The sequence below is a fragment of the Passer montanus genome, unplaced genomic scaffold (genome assembly GCF_014805655.1).
Source record: "Passer montanus isolate IOZ18808 unplaced genomic scaffold, ASM1480565v1 scaffold65, whole genome shotgun sequence".
Classification (NCBI taxonomy): domain Eukaryota; kingdom Metazoa; phylum Chordata; class Aves; order Passeriformes; family Passeridae; genus Passer; species Passer montanus.
In genome coordinates, this window is record NW_024371593.1 from 1,257,925 (window position 1) to 1,276,554 (window position 18,630).

At 43.0% G+C, this 18,630-nt stretch overlaps 2 protein-coding genes across 51 annotated transcripts in view; both read right to left on the reverse strand.

Annotated features, from left to right (window-relative positions):
- Positions 1-417: 417 nt before the first annotated feature.
- Positions 418-11,333, reverse strand: MRPL23 (mitochondrial ribosomal protein L23). Its single transcript, XM_039728392.1, has 4 exons — positions 11,176-11,333; positions 10,504-10,586; positions 8,579-8,652; positions 418-785 (listed from the first exon to the last, which is right to left on the reverse strand). Exons 1-4 carry the CDS (start codon positions 11,238-11,240, stop codon positions 621-623), a joined length of 387 nt encoding a protein of 128 aa, XP_039584326.1. The 5' UTR covers positions 11,241-11,333; the 3' UTR covers positions 418-620.
- A 1,763-nt stretch (positions 11,334-13,096) lies between these two features.
- Positions 13,097-18,630, reverse strand: part of TNNT3 (troponin T3, fast skeletal type) — a 30,178-nt gene continuing 24,644 nt past the window's right edge. For 48 of the 50 annotated variants that reach the window (XM_039728472.1, XM_039728471.1, XM_039728509.1 and 45 more), the window contains 2 exons: positions 18,069-18,109; positions 13,097-13,489 (listed from right to left, as the gene is read on the reverse strand). In XM_039728472.1, coding sequence (XP_039584406.1) covers positions 13,441-13,489; positions 18,069-18,109 — 90 coding nt within the window. In that variant the 3' untranslated portion in view covers positions 13,097-13,440. Of the gene's footprint in view, positions 13,490-15,917; positions 15,959-18,068; positions 18,110-18,630 lie in introns of all 50 variants that reach the window. The other 2 variants (XM_039728468.1, XM_039728516.1) reach the window with 1 other exon arrangement.

Genomic DNA, 18,630 nt, shown 5'->3' on the forward strand with positions numbered 1-18,630 from the left:
TAAGGGGATGAAACATAAATGTGTGCAGTCACAAACCTGTCCTATAAACCCTGTCCCCAAAATGCCACACAACCATTACAAGAGTACATTAAGATCACATGCATTTCTCCAGGACAGGAGGGGTCACTGCAAGGAAGACAATAAGATAGGACACAGTAAGTGACAACAGGGGAACCCTATATCCTGAGCCCATAGTCCAGTTTTGTACACTTCCATGTCCACCTCTGGCTCACCTATCTTGACTTTTAGACATTCTAGTCAATACAAACTGCGTGTATCCTAGCAAATTAAATACCCTATTTCTACTCAAAACAACGGCAGCAGCATGAAAAAGGTAAGCACAATGACACTCTCATAGTCAGAAATGACAACAAGGAATTCCACATTTTAGAAATAGTACACAAGTTCACACAAAAGACCTGGTGCAGTCAGGTTTCTTTTACCTTTTTATTTCTTCAGGGCCGTTTGTTGTAGTCATGTACAAACAGCCAGAAAAAAAGACATGCTAGCAAGGGCTGCTCAAGAATAAACATTTGGTAATTACAAGAGAGAAAAGAAGAGTGGAAGTTGTGCTAATCAAAATCCCTCTGAACATAAAAGAAAGCAGCTGGCTTGTTGCATCAAAGTCCAAACCAATCAGGGACTCCACCTCGTCTGGGGTCACCATCCTCCTTCTGCTTCTCTTTCTCCATATATTTATCCCTGAAGTCATCGAAAGAGCGAGTTTCTGCATCTTGTTCTTTCTCTGGAAATAGGTTGGGAAACTGAAAGGTTTGTCCTTGGCCCTAAAGAGAAAAGAAATGGTCAGAGAAACATTCCAGCCTATCTCCAGTAGCTATGATCTTGGGGTGAAACACCACGCTGAATTTTCAGCTAGTGCAGAATGGTACCTCGTGACCTCCCAAAACCTCTTTCCACCCATGTCCCCACGACACATGTACATCCCTTCTCCTGAAAAGCTAACTTTCAGCCTGTCCTCCTATGTGCTACTTAAGATACTGACTTTTGATATTTTTTTTAACAGATGAATGATCAGGAGATGGACATATCTTCAAAGACTTTGAATCAACTCAGAGATGTTGTGTGAGTCATACAGTAAAAGCAAGATGAGCAAAATAAATGATTTTGTTAAAGTAACACCACCAGGGAAATACACAGTGGAGCAGGCATTCATTATGTTAACACTCAGGATATGAGTAGTGCTTGTAGTTGTTTAGATCTCAGCTAAGGATAACAGAGAGCAGTCCTAGCAGCTGTTATTGGAGGGTGTAATGTGGGAATACAGAATAACAGATATCAGAGGTCTCTTATCAACAGACATAAAGACTATGGTGTAAAACAATTACAGTGGGAACAATCTGTCTAATATATCACTAATGAGATTAAAGTGATTACATCTGCATCAGTCATTCTGCCTAACAGACAAGTCATTTTAGTGAAACATCATCATCAGATCTATGTCTCCCACTTGGAAAATAAACATTTGCTTGGTCTCTGGTTTTTATCTAACAGCAGGAAACCATTTTTCTGTGGAAATGTACTATCCCATTAACATTACCTACTTATTTTTAGTGGCATTTGCTCTAAGCATAACTTCATTAAACTCAACAATATCAGTCCTTCCATTCTGTATGGGACTTTGCACAATAAAATTTGTAACCTGTCGCCCATAACTCTAAAATTACTCTCTAAAACACTTACAAACACTACAATACATTAACTTCTTTGGCAGCATTCTGCATAAAAAAATCTCAAGAAAAGCATTTTACTGCTTCAGATGAAAACAGGTGGGTTTGGCTTTTTTTCTAATCTGCCAGTCTTTAAATTTATGCAGTAAATACAAACAAACAAGAGGCTCAGTTATGAAATGGTACCACAAAGGACATGAAAGGAGCATTCCCCAGCATACATACTCTGCATTTTGGGATCAGAAATATGACATAAATAAATCCAACAGAGCCATCACCATGTCCCTGACCCAGCTGAATGTCTGCTATGTTTTATTTAATCATATACACTCAACCTGGCAAATAACAGGTGTGAAAAAATCTAAACTTCATATGCTTTGGAGAGAAAAAAGCATGTGTTATCCCAGATGAGATTATCCAGACTGGAATCTACAAAATACCAACTCTACCCAGCAATGCTCCGGTTGTTTTTCCAGTGCATACTTCTTGGGGGTTTCCTAAGAGCCTGACCATACTACAAAAACAACAAGGGAGCTGCTGTGTACATTGCTTTTTCCTTGACTCTAGCCTGGATAAGCTCAACAGGAACATATCAAGGTTTTCCTTTCCATTGGTGTACACTCTGGGATTTCAGCTCTTTTGTACCTTTAAATTTCCAACAGGTATCCTCATAACAGCTGTCCTTTGACAGTCCCATTTCATGGCACAGAAACTGGCCTTACCAGGGTCCTTGAGCAAGCCCAAAGCTGCAGCCTACTGAACCTCTTCCTGCAGTAGGATCAGCAACAAGCACCCTTGAGGCCAAGCACTGCCCAGGATTTTAGCACACTGAAGCATTTGGAAGGAACTTGCTAATATTAAAAAAAATTGCTGTGTTTTAACTGTGTTGTGGGCAGAGATCACTCAGCCCTGCAGGACCTACAGAACAGACAGTGCCCATACTAAAGACCTGTCTGCCCTGGAGAGGAAGCCATTTTAGTTAAACCAGTCAGAAAACAACTCAGGCTAACATGGTAGGCACACCACCTCCACTGAAAATCTGAGAACTATTTATACTGGTAACAGTGTAGTAAGGGACTGTTCTTGTTATGCAGCTCTTTCCTTCTGGTATGCTTCCAGGACCAATGCATTTCCCTTATTGGAGAATGAAGGAAAGCTGTCCCTAAAGCATACTAACAACAGCCACGGTAATTCACTAAGCATTGCAAAACAGTTATTATTTTAAAAAGAGGGAAGAAAACAAAAAAGATACACACAGAGGCTGTAGCAAAACCAGACAAACCTTTAAGCTGTTTATCAAAGTGCTCACAGTTCCCATTTCAAGGCCGGTGGAAGTCAAATATTGAGCTGAAAATGTCAATCTCTATCTGGAGTCTTTTAATAAATCAAAATCAGCACAGACAAGTTGGCTCTTTCCAGTTCTTGTTTTGTGAAGAAATCCTGATTTTGGCTGGCAGCCAAACACGATTTGAAACAGCCAAGACATTACACCCTGAGAACTGAAGGTTGATAAATCTTAAGTAACAATACTCTGCAGTAATACTGCACTGTAAGGCTCTGGAGTGATGAAAGCTGTATGAAAAATAGCTGTTGTGCATGCTCAGTAGCTAGTTTTCAGAAGAAGCCTGTATCTTGGGTATTTCAAAATTTCAAAAATACCAAAAGGCATCAACTTACATAAAGGATTGTGAGTCTGTCCAGGCATATTTACACTCAATGCATCTTCCACATAATGCCAGAGGCTACTGAGGTTCAAGCTCATATGGCACCTCCTTAAAAAAAAAGCCTACCAAAGGGCCAGAGGGATTGTCACTCCTTTACAAAGTGCTGCTTTTCCTTAAACTTCTTCCTTGCAAAAGTTTTTTCTTCTATACAGCAACCATCTGACAACCATGTGATAAATGCATCCTCAATGAAATCCTCACTGAAATAAAGCAAGCAATTTTTACCACGTTCATCAAGGTTTATCTGGTTTACAAATTGCTAAAACATGAAGTGCTGGCATTTCCAACCGGAAAGGAAGATTCTGCCCTACTTGAAAACCTTGCATTTGTCCATAGTTTTATCTTTTGCAAACTATTTATCCCTTTAATTGCTGAATTACTGAAATTATCATAAGCTGAAGTAACCTCTAAAAAGGCTAGAACTTACTTCTGCTTTAGAACTTCTGCCAGCATCATTACCTTAGCTAGAAGCACAGAGAAAAGAGAAGATAATACCACCTTTCTACTCAACACAGCTGTGCTAAAAGAAAATCCTGTGAAAAAGACAGATGCTGGAAAAAAAGTAATTTTGCTAGGATAATTCAGTCTGCCATGGAACTGGGTGGTGCACTGACAGCAAAAGATCTTTTTCACCAATGTGAAGTGATCCCCTGATACTCTGGAATTTGTCAGGGTAAGCTCTACCACCATGTGTTCACTTCACTCTCAAGTGAAGCCTTATGATACTATTAAAAAAAAGGAACAAAAAGCCCCAAACAAAGCAAGTCAGAGGTGGCACTGAACACCTAAAAAAATAAAGGCAACATGATGATTTTACACATTGCTGTTCTCAGTTTGGGGTCTTCTCAGAGACGTTCCTTTTTCCTAAAAATTCTGAGGTTATTCACAAGTGAGATGTGTGGTCTCACAAGTGAGAGTGTTCAGATAACAGAAACAGGACCCATTAAACTGCTATTCCTCTAATCCTCAATTCAGCATTACCCAAAAGTAAAAGCGAATTGTATACAAGGCCTTATGAGGATTCATTTGTTAAATGCTAGTTACATCCTTCACAATAAAAAGTGACCTAAGCATCAAACATTTATTTTCCCTTTAGATTTCAAGTCATTGTCCTAAGAAAGGGTGAAAACACACCTTGTTCTTGGAGTCTGTCTAAGGAGTATCACAGGAGTGGCACAGATTGCTTCCACTCACTTTAATGAGAGGTTAAGTGACCATAATTAAGCCCATGAAGTCAAGTGCTGGCCTTTCCACTGCTGAGCCTCACGTCAGAAAACTGCTGGAAGGATTATCCAGCACAAATTCACTTATACTTCTCTGACCTTCGAGTCCTCTGAAAAGTTTAGAAAGGAAGATCAGCACAGATATTACTGTGCAGCAATGATGCAGCAAACACAAATCATGTAAACAATTGTGAGATCTTCTGGTTATTTGGATAATTGAAGCACTTACTACTGTCCTTCAGAATTAACAGAAAAGTGATGTTTATCGTATCATTAACTACAAAAATGTTGGACTCCCAAAAGCACGGGATTCAGTCCAGCAGTAGCAGCAAATGCAGCTAAGTTTAATAATCCAGGGCATTTGAATAATTCTCCTACTGCTGCAGTGGTAACATCTGATGCTAAAACGTATGGCAAAACAGCACAGAAAGCAACTTCAAAAATCCACTCAGGAACAACATTGTATAAGGATCATCCAAGTTTCCTGTGAATTCAAAAGAAAACTGCTGTCACATCTCATGTGCAAATAGGCCAACTACTGTGAATGTAGAGGATACTCAAAACAGGGGTTGAAGAGAAAGCATTTGCAAAAATGTTCCCACCGGTGCCATCACTCAAGCAGCTAAATAGGTGTTAGTCCTAACGCTGACAAGGTCAGACTCCTTTTTACAGCCATCTCCACTCAATTTTTCAAAACAGGTTTAATTAAAAATAGGTCTGGATTCCAGAGGCTTGTCTACAGTTGTGCTCCCACGGGTACTAACACCTGTTAAGCTAAACCAGTGAGAACACTGAAGGAGGAGAAGGAGGGGATGTTGTTGTTTTTTTTTAATTTCCCTGATGTTAAGGCAACTGCAAACTTTCCCACTGGCTTTCTTTTCTTTTTTTTAATTTTCATTATAATAATTATAGCTGTATTGGAGTAAGGAGAAAACCTTCTGTATTACATATATTTTATCTGGTTTGCAAAGATATAAAACTTGGGTTTAATTTAAAAATAGAACAGTGTAGAAAAGTAGCATTTGATACACAGGGCCATAAGTCTCTAACTTAAACCTTTCTCACCACATTCCAAAAGGGGAAAAAAGGCAAGCAGGCTCTGGAATGGCAAGATATTGTTGATCCACAGCCTTCTATGATTTGAGGTATTTTTTTAGTGTGAAAATATTATGCTTGGACAGATCACTTATTTGTCCAGTTACCGCCTGAGAATAAAGTAAACAGCTCCGAATCTCCAAGAAATAGTATTTGGAAAAGAAAGGACAACAATGCTTACATGTGGAACAGCTGGGGCACTAGTCTGACACCTAAGGGCATGTTGACTATGACTTCATACACCTTCCACCTTTGAGACGCTTGCAGTAAGTCAAAGGATGTGTGTGTTGCGCTGGGACACATAAGGTGATGGTTTATGAAGCAGAGAAACAAAACTGCTCATGAGAATGAACTCAATTTCATTCAGGTAAACTGCACCACAGCTGCAATGTCACACTGGAAAGAGCAATACTTCCACCTAGTGGGCAACAGAGAGATCAACCCAAGAGCTTCCAAAAACACATTCGTATTTTTCCAGTCATAAGCAGTTTTAACTTGAAGCTGGATTAATGAGAGAAAACACAGCTGGTAAAAATGGTGGGAAAGCCCAGCTACTCTGACTCATGGCAGATGCAAACTAGTTCTCATGAAAATAAGGATTTTACAGTGGTTACCAAAGACTTTCCTAAATTAGGCAGATAGTAACAATGGACTGCATGGGGCCTGTAATGGCCTGATCACACCATGAATGAGAACCAAGGCAAACCCTTTAGATTCAGAAATGACTCTGGGTTTCTGGCTTCACCCACTGTTTCAAGCTGGTGTGAACACAGAGCTGGGAGCTCATTGTCTGAGACATCAGTGCTAGTGATGAAAAGCAACAAACAAAAATAAAAAAGAGAAAGGGGGAGGAATAAAGAAACCTAAATGTTAATGGAATTAACAGACCATGACAACAATAGGAAAGAAACCAGACCAGAGAGACCAGGAATGAGGTGAGGAAAAAACACAGACACCAAGCTTCACTGGCAAGAGTTTAGCAAATGGTCGGGATTCCCTCCCTTGGCCTTGATGAAAAACACCACCAAAAAATGTCCCCGACCCCGTCCATGGAAGAGATGGAAAACATGACATTCCTTAACAACTTATTATGGTAACTATGGTGTAAGGCAATAAGGGACTCTTGCTGTCCCATGCACTGTGAGAGCTCAGCCACAGTGAACAGGGCTCTGTGCATTGCCCAGAAGACAAAATGGGAGGCTGGAGGACAACCAAACTACTCCTGTGCACCTGCCTCCAATACCAAGCTAGTTTAGGTAAATCTCCACAGCTGGGCTGACCAACCCTTAACGTTATGGCAACTATTCTAGGATGAGAGGCTGAATGTGAAATAAATGTACAAAGGCACTGCCTTAAACCTCTTGCTCCAACAGAGCAGCAGCACTCTGCTTCCCACTCCTTCCCCTTGAGTATCTGGGTTGCAGACTACCTCCTTCTTACCTCAGCAGACAGCACACAAGACTGCATTACGGTGAAATAAAATTTGAACTGCAGTTCACTAGAAACCCATGTCTGCTTCAGTCTTGGGAAACAAGTTTCTAAAAGCAAGGAAGTCACTAGCAGGAGGCTGTGGCAATGGAAAGTGCCTGCAACTACCTACTAAAAAGAGTAACACTCAGAGAAAGCAACTTGTGAGATAAAACATCATCAATCCAAGCATTCACTTCCTAATCATACAGTCCTGCTCTCCAGAAAACAAAAACCTAGCATAGACAATCCAGGTGGGAGAATTTGCTCACCAAAGCAAACTCTTCCTTGAAAAAGGAATGTGTGTTTTAGCCATAGTAATGTAAAATCCTCACAGAGATGAGGCTGTCTTTAACTTCAGCAGACTAAGTCAAAGTAACTCCTCACCTAAATATAACTGTTACTTTTTAGTAACATTGCACTTTACACTAGCTCTTAAATTAGGTAAGGGCTGTCTAGAAAAACATCCTCACTTTTCTTTCTACTCTGTTTCCCAGAAGGGGCTTAGAAAAAAAACTTCTAAGCATATTTAAACTTTGAAATATTAAAAATCAGATTTCCCATTGTTTGTGCCTCTTGAGTTTGACCCCAAGTCCATATGAAAGCTTAGCCAGTGTTTAGGGTCACAGAGTGTTCCTCCAACACTGAATCCTTGTCCCAAGACAGAGGTAACAGTGATGTTACGTTGCCAACTGCAATTTTGAGCTTATGGTTTTACAACCATAAATACCATCCCTTTAATGTCATTTTGGTATGTGAAGGGGTTTTCTGTCACTGGTTGCACTTCTTTTTTGCATGAAAACAGGTAAGCCTGACAGAAGTTTAAACTATAAATTGGTCCTGTTATGAAAGAAATTTACAAGAACATGAAACTCCTTTTCCACTGGGCAACCAATGTATGTTTCAGAGTCCGGTTCAACCACAAAGCAAGCTTGTTTAGACATGACTAAAGGCTCTCCAAGGAATAAGCCCTAGTCTTCTCTGAAATTCAAAGACCTTTAATAAGAAGTTCCCTACCCGCACAATATATTCTTTCACTTACTGGACATTTCAGCAATCAACCACACAAGTTGTGAACCTTCCAGCACACAGAATACAGGGTCAGCATGAAACTCTCTGGCAAAGCAGCACCCTATGACATCAGCCCACAACCTACAGACAGACCTCAAACCAACACGGGATTTATTTTGTTTGAATTTGACCTTCAGAGCAAGTCATTTAAATCTCTTTACATTCTGGAATGTGTTGAAGAAACTTTCACTATTAGAGGATTGGCAGAAATATTCAGCCAACCAGGACAACTCACTGGCCATTACTTTCAGCTGGCTGGTTAACAGTGCCTCCCTCTTTCCTCCCAAGTGTCCATGTTAACTCAACTCACCAGCTGTACATAGGCAACCTTGTAATCTGGCTTCTTCACTCTCTGATTCCTGTGATTCCTCTTGTTGTTTGCACCTGTAGGAATGAAGAGAATCCCACCTTTTACTTCCCAGGACTTCTGAACACTCCAAAGCGAGGCCAAGCTGAAGGAGGGACTTGGCCATCTCTGATTTGTTAAGAGGAATACTCTTCCTCCACTACCAGCACAGGACCACAATTATTAAAGGGTACTGAAACTGGTGGACACTGCTCTCCTTGTTCACAAGCAGGGAAAGAAGGCATCACCAGCCTGCTGCCACTGTGCCTTCACACACAAAGCCTGCAAAGAAGCAAGGAGAAAAGTCTCCCAAGTAGGGGCCAGGGGTGATAAACTGCTCTCCCAACATCCACAGCTCCAGGAAGACAAGAAGAAAATAACCACTAAGTAGCCTTAAACCTGGCAATTTTTACTATTTAGCTGATGAGCTGGATCTACTGTTTATACACCAGGATATTATATTCCACATCCAAACAAAGCACCTCAACCTTCTCCAACCATGCTGGTCACAACTGAAGTGGGAAGTACAACTCACCCCTCCATGTCAGGCAGACACTGAAGCTCTCAGATTATTCAGAGTTCTAACCCTCTTTAACCCCTGACTATATACCATCACCTAAAATTACCAAAGGGGGACAAAATGGTCGTAAAGACAAGCATGACTATTTTTCAGTGCTGTTTGGAAGTACATGTGTTTGGTATTTATGATTTAATTTAATTCTGGTTTCCACATGAGCATATTACAGATGATACTTCCAGGGCTTTTCTTCCTTTGTAAGTTAAGTTTTACAACCTTATTTTGAAGCTTTTTCTTTTATCCTCCATTTTTCACTACTACAGGGTTCTTTTTCCTATTCCTTTTAAAATCATCCTTTATCTTACCATCATAAACAGACAATTCCTTTCATAGAGTCACTACATGAAAAATGAAAAACCCAGCCATCAAAGATGTCCTAACCAACAAGTCACTCTCCACCCAATAATTACACTGCCTGGTAATCAAAAATGTAAATTAACATCAAAAAAAAAGAGAAATATTCCTAACTGCAGTCAGAGAATCTCTGGGGAAGGAAGCATTCATAGGTAAAGGTGACATTATCTAAGTTTATCTTATTTGAGCTAGAGATGAGTCCCTCTGCCTCCAAGTCAGAATTCAGCATGGGTTAAACTAGGAACGTTTTTTCTTTTTCTCTTGGGTTGTTTTTTTGTTGGGTTTTTCGTGGACATTTGGGTGGTTTTTTGTTGTTGCTGTTTCTAGGGGTTGGACAGGAGACAAGCAGCACAAGTGGAAACATTCCAGTCTGTAGCAGAAATCTGGTAACAACAGGTGATAAAAACCTGGAAGTGTGTTAAGATGTTTTTCTGGCATTATCTATGGGTTCAACAGAGCATTTTTCTTTGCTCTACAAACTTTGCATTTTGTTAGACTGTAACACCTCCTGTGTGTGCATGCAAGTTAATCTCACCTCATTTTTTAATGAAGGCTACAGCTGAATTTAAGTTTAATTACTACTTGCATTAAAACAGGTGAAGCAGTTCCTTCTGAAGGGAGACATCCACTGGTCTTCAAGGAGAAACAATTACCAAGTACCAATTACAAAAGCACAAGCTAGATAACTGTCAGGATGATCAGCCTTTTTAAATTCAGATTTTTCTTTTTAGAGTGAAACTTACGTCATCATTTAATCACAGCATTCAAATGTGAAGTGGTGCATGTTTATTTGAAGGGATGAATAAACAACTGTGCTACAAGGTATCACCAGCTGAGCACCTGGAACCACTGCAACCAAAGTCTGCTGAAATCTAACAGACCTTCTGGAAGGTAAAAGTCTACTCTGGCTGCACAGGGATGCTGTAATCATCCCTTTGCATTACTCAGCTGCACTTACCATACTGTATCCTGGTCCTCACAGCAGCTACTGGCACATTGTATATTCTTTGAAGGTAATTCTTGATATCCAATTTTGTCATTCTAGGCAATAAAAAAATATTTTGGGGAAAGAAGCAAAAAAAAAGTGTAAATACTGAAACGAACTAGAGACTGCTTGATACTGAGGAATAAATATGTCTTCTTGCTTTAACCAAGAGAGATTTACAACATGCAAGTGTAAACTCAACCTAGCCCACACACTGCTACAGCGATTTATGATCCATAAACTGTAACAACTGTCAAATACTTATCCTCTGTAGCCTCAACATTCAAAATGCCCGGTATATTCTGTGTTCAGCAGGCTTTCTCACTGCCCAACCTGAGATGCCTCACTTTATTCTGAGTAGGAGAACAGCTCCTCAGCTTACCAGAACCTGCCACAGTCTCATGGGCTCTCATGTGTGCCAGCAAACTGGTCAGGCTGGAAGAGTCCTGCCAAATAACTGGACACCACCTTGCTTATTCTGGATCAAATTCTAAGCACTTCCTTCTTCCCAAGCCCGTCCCCGGGACGGCTGAGCCTCCCTAACACTGAGGGAGAGGAAAGCTCCCCATTAAACCAGCGCCCTCGCCGCCCTCTGCACAAGCTCTGCCGGCCGCAGGAGCCCCTTCCTGCCGTGCCCGCACTCACTCCATGGAGACGCGGAACTGCACGGTGTCCTCGGGCTGCGGCACGCCGGGCCGCACCGCCACCATGAAGAAGTTGGGACGGAAGATCCGCAGCTGCGGGCCGCCCCTCTGGAACAGCGGGTACCTGCGGGAACACGCCGCCGCTCACTCACCGGCCGGTCCCCCCATCCCGCTGCCCCGACCGAGCCCACCCCGCCCCACCGCCGCCCGTCCCGTCCCGTCCCGTCCCTGGCGCGGAGGAGCGCGGCGGGGCCGCAGGGCCGGGTGTGCCCAGCCCGGGGCTCCGCACAGGGAGAAGGCCGGGAGGCACCTGAGAGGGGCCCGCGGAGCGTCACGGAGATGAGGAGGGGGCTGGAGCACCTCTCTTAGGAGGAGGGACTGCGGGAGCGGGGCCTGTGTAGTCGGGAGAAGAGAACGCTCCGAGGGGATCTCATTATCATGTACAGACATCCCAAAGGCAGGCGCCAAGAGGATGGTGCCAGGCTTCTCAGCGACAGCACAAGGAGCAGTGGCCCTAAACTGAAACACAAGAAGTTCCACCTCAACACGAATGTCTTCACACTGAGAGTGGCAGAGCACTGGAACAGGCTGGCCGAGGGAGAATGTGGAATCTCACTCCCTGGAGATATTGAAACCCACGTCCCTGTGTCACCTGCTCTGGGTGACACCGCCTTAGCAGGGAGCTTGGACTGGACAATCCCCAGAGGTCCCTTCCAGCCCTAACAGTTCTGTGATTACCTGTAAATGTTGTCTCTCTGGGACACTGCAGTGCTGTCTGCCTTCGCTGGGGTCCTGTCCTGACTCTCCTGCTGCCCCCCACGCTGGTGAGACCCCAGCACGACACACACAGGGCTGCTGGATCCGGCCCAGAGGAGGCCGCAGGATGCTGGAAGGGCTGGGACACCTCCCTTGTGAGGACAGGCAGAGAGCTGGGGTTGTGCAGCCAGGAAACGGGAAGGCTCCCTGGAGACCTCATTGTGACCTTTCTTACAAGAAAGAGACTTCTTACCATCCCATGACAGGACAAGGGGCAACTTTTAAACTGAGAGAGGGCAGGTTTAGACTAGATGCTGGGATGAAATTCTTTATCAGGAGGGTGGTGAGGCACTGGAACATGTTTTCCAGAGAAGCTTTGAATGCCCCCTCCCTGGTAGTGGCTGAAGTCCGGGTTGGATGGGGTTATGAGGAGCCTGGTCTAATGAGAGGCGTTCCTACCCATGGCAGGGGAGCTGGAACTGTATGATCTTTCAGGCTTCTTCACACCTAAACCACTCATGAGTCCATGAAACCTCAGCATATGCCAACAGAGAGCCAGAGTGGGCACACAGCCACTAGAAACAGAACTTTGGAAACATGAGAGACACTCTGACTTACTTCCCTCCACCAGGGCAGTTCAAGGGTTGGCAAAGATAAGAGGCCCTACAGAACAGCTTGCACCTCAGATTTAGTATCAGCCACTCGTGTTTTGACATCTACATTGAATTAACCAAGTAATTCACATTTCAGTATTGGACTTTAATATTGTATGCAGGCTAACAGCCTCAATAAATATTTTAATGTAATATTTGAATGAATAATTCTCTATTGCACTTGTTATTGCATTTAACAAAAGCTATATGCTAAAAGCTACCACTTCTGTAGATTTGTTCCTTTATTCCCAATTCCTTGATTCATTTCATCACTCGAACTTTGAAGTCAATTTCAACTACATTTGGCAGCCAGGTTATGAGCTCCCTGAGAACAGCCAGCTTTTGGTATCTGCCTGTACAAAAACAGGCCCCCAATCCCGAGTCTTTGCTGATGACACCGAGCCTGTTCCCCCTTGTAGAGACAGGTCAAATGATATTAAGGACCAACTCCCAAATCCTTGGAAAATGGGAAGATGTTAATAAAATAAAATACAAAACACCATTCCAGAGGGCTGTCATTGGAGTAGGTACTGGTTGTGCTTTATTTACAAAATCCAGAGATTTGTACATAGCAATCTACAGGACAGCATAGGGCTGGTAGCAGGAGGATAAGGGACATGCTCAGCAGGAATTGAAGATGCCAGCAAGGAGTCATCCCAGTTCCACAGGGAACCTGCTTCCCCTTGCCTGAGGAAGCCACCAGACCCCTCCAGGAAGAAAAGCAGCAGCAATAGCCAATCCAGGCTGATGTGATTTTTGTTATCATTAAGGCATGAGAACACAAGTGATCGGTGAAGGAGGAAAGAGGAGACCAGCAGGGGTTCAGCACACCACTAAAGGCCATCCTGCCTGGTTCTTTACTTCCAGCGCCCACCAACCTTGCCCTTGGCTCCTGCCTTCTTGCTGCTACAATGCAAAAGGAAAGAAAAACATGTCAGCATGACAGAAGCAGTGGGGCTGTGTGCCCACTTTACATTTCTGACTCTTAGATTAGGTTTCAGCCGCTTTCACTTCTCACATGTTGGGCACACCTGCCATTGACCACATCCTGAGGAAAATACTGTCGATATTGTGTAAAAATATTCCTCCAGGGGCTCTTAGTGTGAAAGGTAGGATGTGCATGCCTGAAAGAGATGGGCCCTTCCAGACTCCTGGATTATCAGGGTAGAAATCCAAGTGGTCTCCAAACTAAGTGACAGGTCTACGCAGGCACAGAATTGATATTTTCTGAATACAAATCTGCTATGCTCTGGATTTTAGGATTTAGAGCTCTGTCTACAGAAATTTGCTCAGTATGAAAGAGCTCCGATGAAATTCTCCAGATGCTCCACTCAGTAGTTTCAGTAGTGGAGGCAAAACTAATTTAAATACAACTAAGTGCTTTGCTCTAGCAAAGTCAGAGTGGCTATTTATATCATGAGAGCAAGAGCCTCCAAAATAATCCAAACAACTTTTTAGGCCTTCTCTCATATCAGCATCCCTGTCTTGTTCGTGGTCTCTGGGAGCAATCCAGCTACACTCCCCACTCAAAGCACCTGAGGCAAACTCTCTCCAAGAGTTCTTACACACAGAAGGACAATCCTACATGCAAGCCACTTACCTTCTGCCTGAGAAGCCTGAACTCAGAATAGGGCTGGGCAGGAAGTTAGTTGAGTTAGATTCTGCACTAGTTCCCATTAGCAGCACCTTGGTTTGTGGGGCTCAGCACACCCCAAACCCTTCCAGCTCACACACACAATGATGAGGCTGCTTCTTGAACCAAAGGACATGCAGAGTGTGGGGTTGGGGACCAAGCACAAGGTGGGGGGGCCTTGCTGCCAGCAGAGGCCTTTCTTCAGAACCACTGGTTCCTCCAGGGAGAAGAAAAACATGGGGACATCACACCTGGGGAGATTTTTGTTGTGCTGCCCCATGGATTGGTTCAAGAGCCAGCCATATTCACAGAAGGATGTAGCACAGTGACAGAGACACACACAGAGTGGATACTTTACCTTTGACCAAGATAGGCTTGGTATATTTGAAAAAAATTGGTGGTTTACATAAAAGAGAGTATGCACTTTCAGCTTATCTTAAACCAAGCTTCATGTCCCTTTTGCCAGCCTTTCTGAAGGTTCAAAACCCAGTGCAGAAACTGCATAGCTCCTCAAACAAAGACAGAGTCCTTTAATGTCCACGAGCACCTGTGATGTTTGATGTTACACCTAACCTTTAGAGTGTGCTTAAGGAGATTTAATAAAGTCTGAAGCAAGAGACTCATTTGATCCATGTATAACACACTGGCAGGCACTGCTTTGGAATGATAGTGTCTAGTGTGGATAGAAATTTAAGCACACAGAAATCTCATTAGCTCTGGGCATCCCAGTGCAAATTTTCATTTTCAAATGATGTCCTGGAAGAGTGCCATGTCTTTTGGGGGAGCAAGCAGGCAGTGGCCTGTTGTGGATGGTGTGGTAGCGCCTCACAAGAGCAGGAATATCCAGACAAACCCTGGCATCCTTCTGCAGCTGCACATTCTGCTGAGGTTTATCAGCCTACAGCTCTGTACAAAAATACCACGGGAAGGTCAAGCCTTATGTTTGGCATTACAAGCAAACCCCCAGTGTTACATTCATTTGATAAGTCAGAGTGTTTTGGGGATGTGGGAAGGCAGTTACTGGTCACACTCTTGTCGTCCCAAAGATAGCACCAAAGACCACTGCTTCATTCCTGGCATAAATTAGGTAAAAAGATAGAGAAGACCAACCCCACCACTGGAGAGCTCTCCTCCCTTTCTGCCCTGCAGTTACTTCTCTGTGAGTGTTTTCTGCATGTGCTAACCCTCAAGCTGTGTCTACCCCTGGTATCTCATAAATCCATTAAAAATACCTACAATAAAGATATTAGACTCCAAAAAGTAATGAAATAGTCTTGTGTTGAAGGAAAAGTGGGAGAGAGATGAGTGAAAAGAACTCACAACAGTAATCCCATTACGTTAGTCTTGTTACACACCATTCTTTGTAACCTTGGCAACCACTTGTTTATCCTTCATAAACAAGGGTTGTATTCCCTCAAGTATTCAAAGCACCTCAGTCAGGTGTTTGAAAAACCCAACAATAAGCAGAGGAAATTTTTGAAGGTATGGTGTGAAGAAACATGATTTGTTCTTGTTAGGTGTTACATTCACTTCAGTTTCCCCTTCATTTTCTCAATGTGAGGCAGAATGGGAGTGGCCTTTCCATCTCTAGCCCCATTTCATTGCAAGAAGAAAATGTCAGTGTTGAGGCTGAAGTGACACATTTGAACACTGAGAAGATATCCCCAAGCCAGGAGCTAGGAAGGGGATATAAATACTTACTGCTTCTGGGCCTGATCGATCCGGTTTCTGAGGGTGACAATCTGCAAACAACATACATGACCAGGGTTTTTAGAGACAAAGAAACCTTGTTCCCTCAAGGAGAGGAGAATTTTACCTGCCAAAGTGCTCAAAACAGGTGCCTGTAGGAGGAATTAATACTTCCTTGGAAATAAACGCTCACCCATGGTTGAAGGACAGAAATGTTACTTCTTGGCAATAAACCTGCAAACCACCTTCACATGTCAAGGAACAGAAGAGCTAGAATTTTATAATCCTTACTAGAAGTGTTTCTACATATGGAAATTAATCTGAAATTAATCTCCTATGAACTCACATGTCAAACTGCAGGCAGCTGAACTGGAATGAATGTCACCTTGGCCAACCGAAAAGCTCTTGGATGGCTCCATCACCTGCATGTTTCACCTTCTCACCTTCTCACTCTTCCCTTACTCCTGTACATCAGGTGTTTGTGTAGACCCAAAGGTCTTCAGTGGTCTTTGGATGGGGACCTCAGTAATGGAAGATGGGTATCATATTCTGCTGGAATACCTTTTGCTGGCTGGCTGAGCAGGAGGTGAGGAGCTTGCAGCACTCACCACTTTCCCAGCCACTCATTTAATAAGAGAAGACGACCTGATGTATAGGAGAGGAAACACCTACCTTGCAGGGGATAAACTTGTTATAATCTGACTTAGTAACTCAGTTTGGTCTGTAGGCCTGGACTCATTTCTGAAATCCTGGGACTCATGTACTGGAAAAGCCCACAAAACACTAGGATGTGATAGAGACTTTTGCCCTTCATCTTCTCATTTGTAACTGAGTCGGTGTTCAACTTAGTTTTCCTGGACTGAAGAAATGCCCTTGCTATGAGGTATGCTTTGCTTTTGGTGCAATTCAAAATTCTGGACTGGCTCTGCTGGTCCAAGAATTGATGACCCAAATTTTGAATATTTAAAGTCGTACTTGGCATTCCCAGAAGGCAAAAAAAAACAAAAAAAACCCAAAAACGAAAGTCATACATTCCGGTTGTCCCAAGAACTGGTAATTCCTGGCTCACATCTTTCCATAGCAAACAGAAAAAACATAAGAGACTGAAATATTACCGGGAACAGGACAACACAAGCAAAGAAAGATCAACAGATCACTTGCTTTTGTACTTACTTGTGGAAGTTTTAGTATTTGTCACAGCAGTTTAAATTGCTGTTTTCCAACCAAGTATCTTCCCCAAGTGCTGAGGAGAACCAGTTGTCTTCATTTTGACCCAAGCACTTAATACTTACCTTCAGTCATAACCTTATGATCGTGACTATGACACTCACTCTCCAATGAAGCACCAAAGAGCAACAGACACTAGAGCTAAAGAATGGCTCTACTTCTGTGTCCCACTTCCTTCCTTTTTCTCTCCCTTGCATCCTTGCTTGTGTCTCCTTCATTCTCTTTCCTATTTTCACTTACCTTTCTCCTCATTTTTTTCCTGCTGTCATCCTCCCTTTATTCTTCCACATCTAGCTGTGCACTTTCCTTCTGCTTTGCTCATTCTTTGTACTTTGTCTCCTTGCTTTTCATCAGCAGGCACCCACCTCTTTGTTTATGCAGAGGTCTCATTACCATAGCATGTACCCCTCCCCTGGGACTGCCTTATTTCCTATTTTTCCACACCCACTTGGCTGGTTATCATTAAGCTAGCCCTCTGCAGGATTCTGGATCTAGATAACCACGTGCCACAAGGTGGAGAAGCTTTCCAAACCCCATACTATTCTCTACACACTGTAGTCCAAGCTACATGTGTATCCCTGTTTCTGCATGTACCCTAGATGCATTACACTGATACTGCCATGCATGCAATGCCTGTTTTTGAATAGGCAATTGTTTTAAGGTGTTCTCAATAGATTGCATGCTCAGTTCTTTAATCAACTCCCTGTTGGACACTCGACTCTTTTGCTAAATTACCACTTCACATCTTTTCAAAGAATGGAAAGGGAGAGAAAAAGGAAGTGAATGGAGAGACACAAGATCCATTTTTCTCTTTTCTCTCTGCACTTGGAGCCAAGTGCCAGCTCCCGTCTGGCGCCTGGCTCTGACCATGCGGCAGGCTCATGCATTTGGTAGCCTTTGCTGCTGCTGTTACACAGGCAAGTTCATTGTACTTACAACTTGGAAAGCTCCTGCAGCCTGCAACGCATTGTTAAAATCTAAGAGAGATTGAGATAGTTACATTGGTGTTGCTCACTGCCTGTCAGCATGTGTCTGTGTGATTGGGAGTTAAAAGGAGAGCGAGACAGAGAGAGATCCAGTAGGATTTCTCAGCCACTGACACCTAATGCGGGTGAGTGCCGCCCTATCCAGTGACTGTGTGAAGGGAACACGTCCACTTTCTGTTACCATATGACACTTCAGTCAGATGCTCCTGTCTGGAGACAGTTTTCAGTGACTCCAGAGAGCTCAGGCCACAGGTAATCTGTCTGGGATGGAATAAAACTTACAACGTTCAACTTTGAAATCAAAGATGGATCTAAAAATATTACTTTGCAATGGAGGTGTGTGAACTGAGAGTTACTGAATTTTCAGGCTGCAGTTACCTATGGATAAACAAGAATGAACAATGTTTCAGGAGAGGGCAGAGTGTCCATTTTCCATCGGGATTGCCTTTCCATGGGGCACTGAAAACCTTAGAAGCGATCTATTCAATTTTAGCCTAAAATGTGAAATCCAG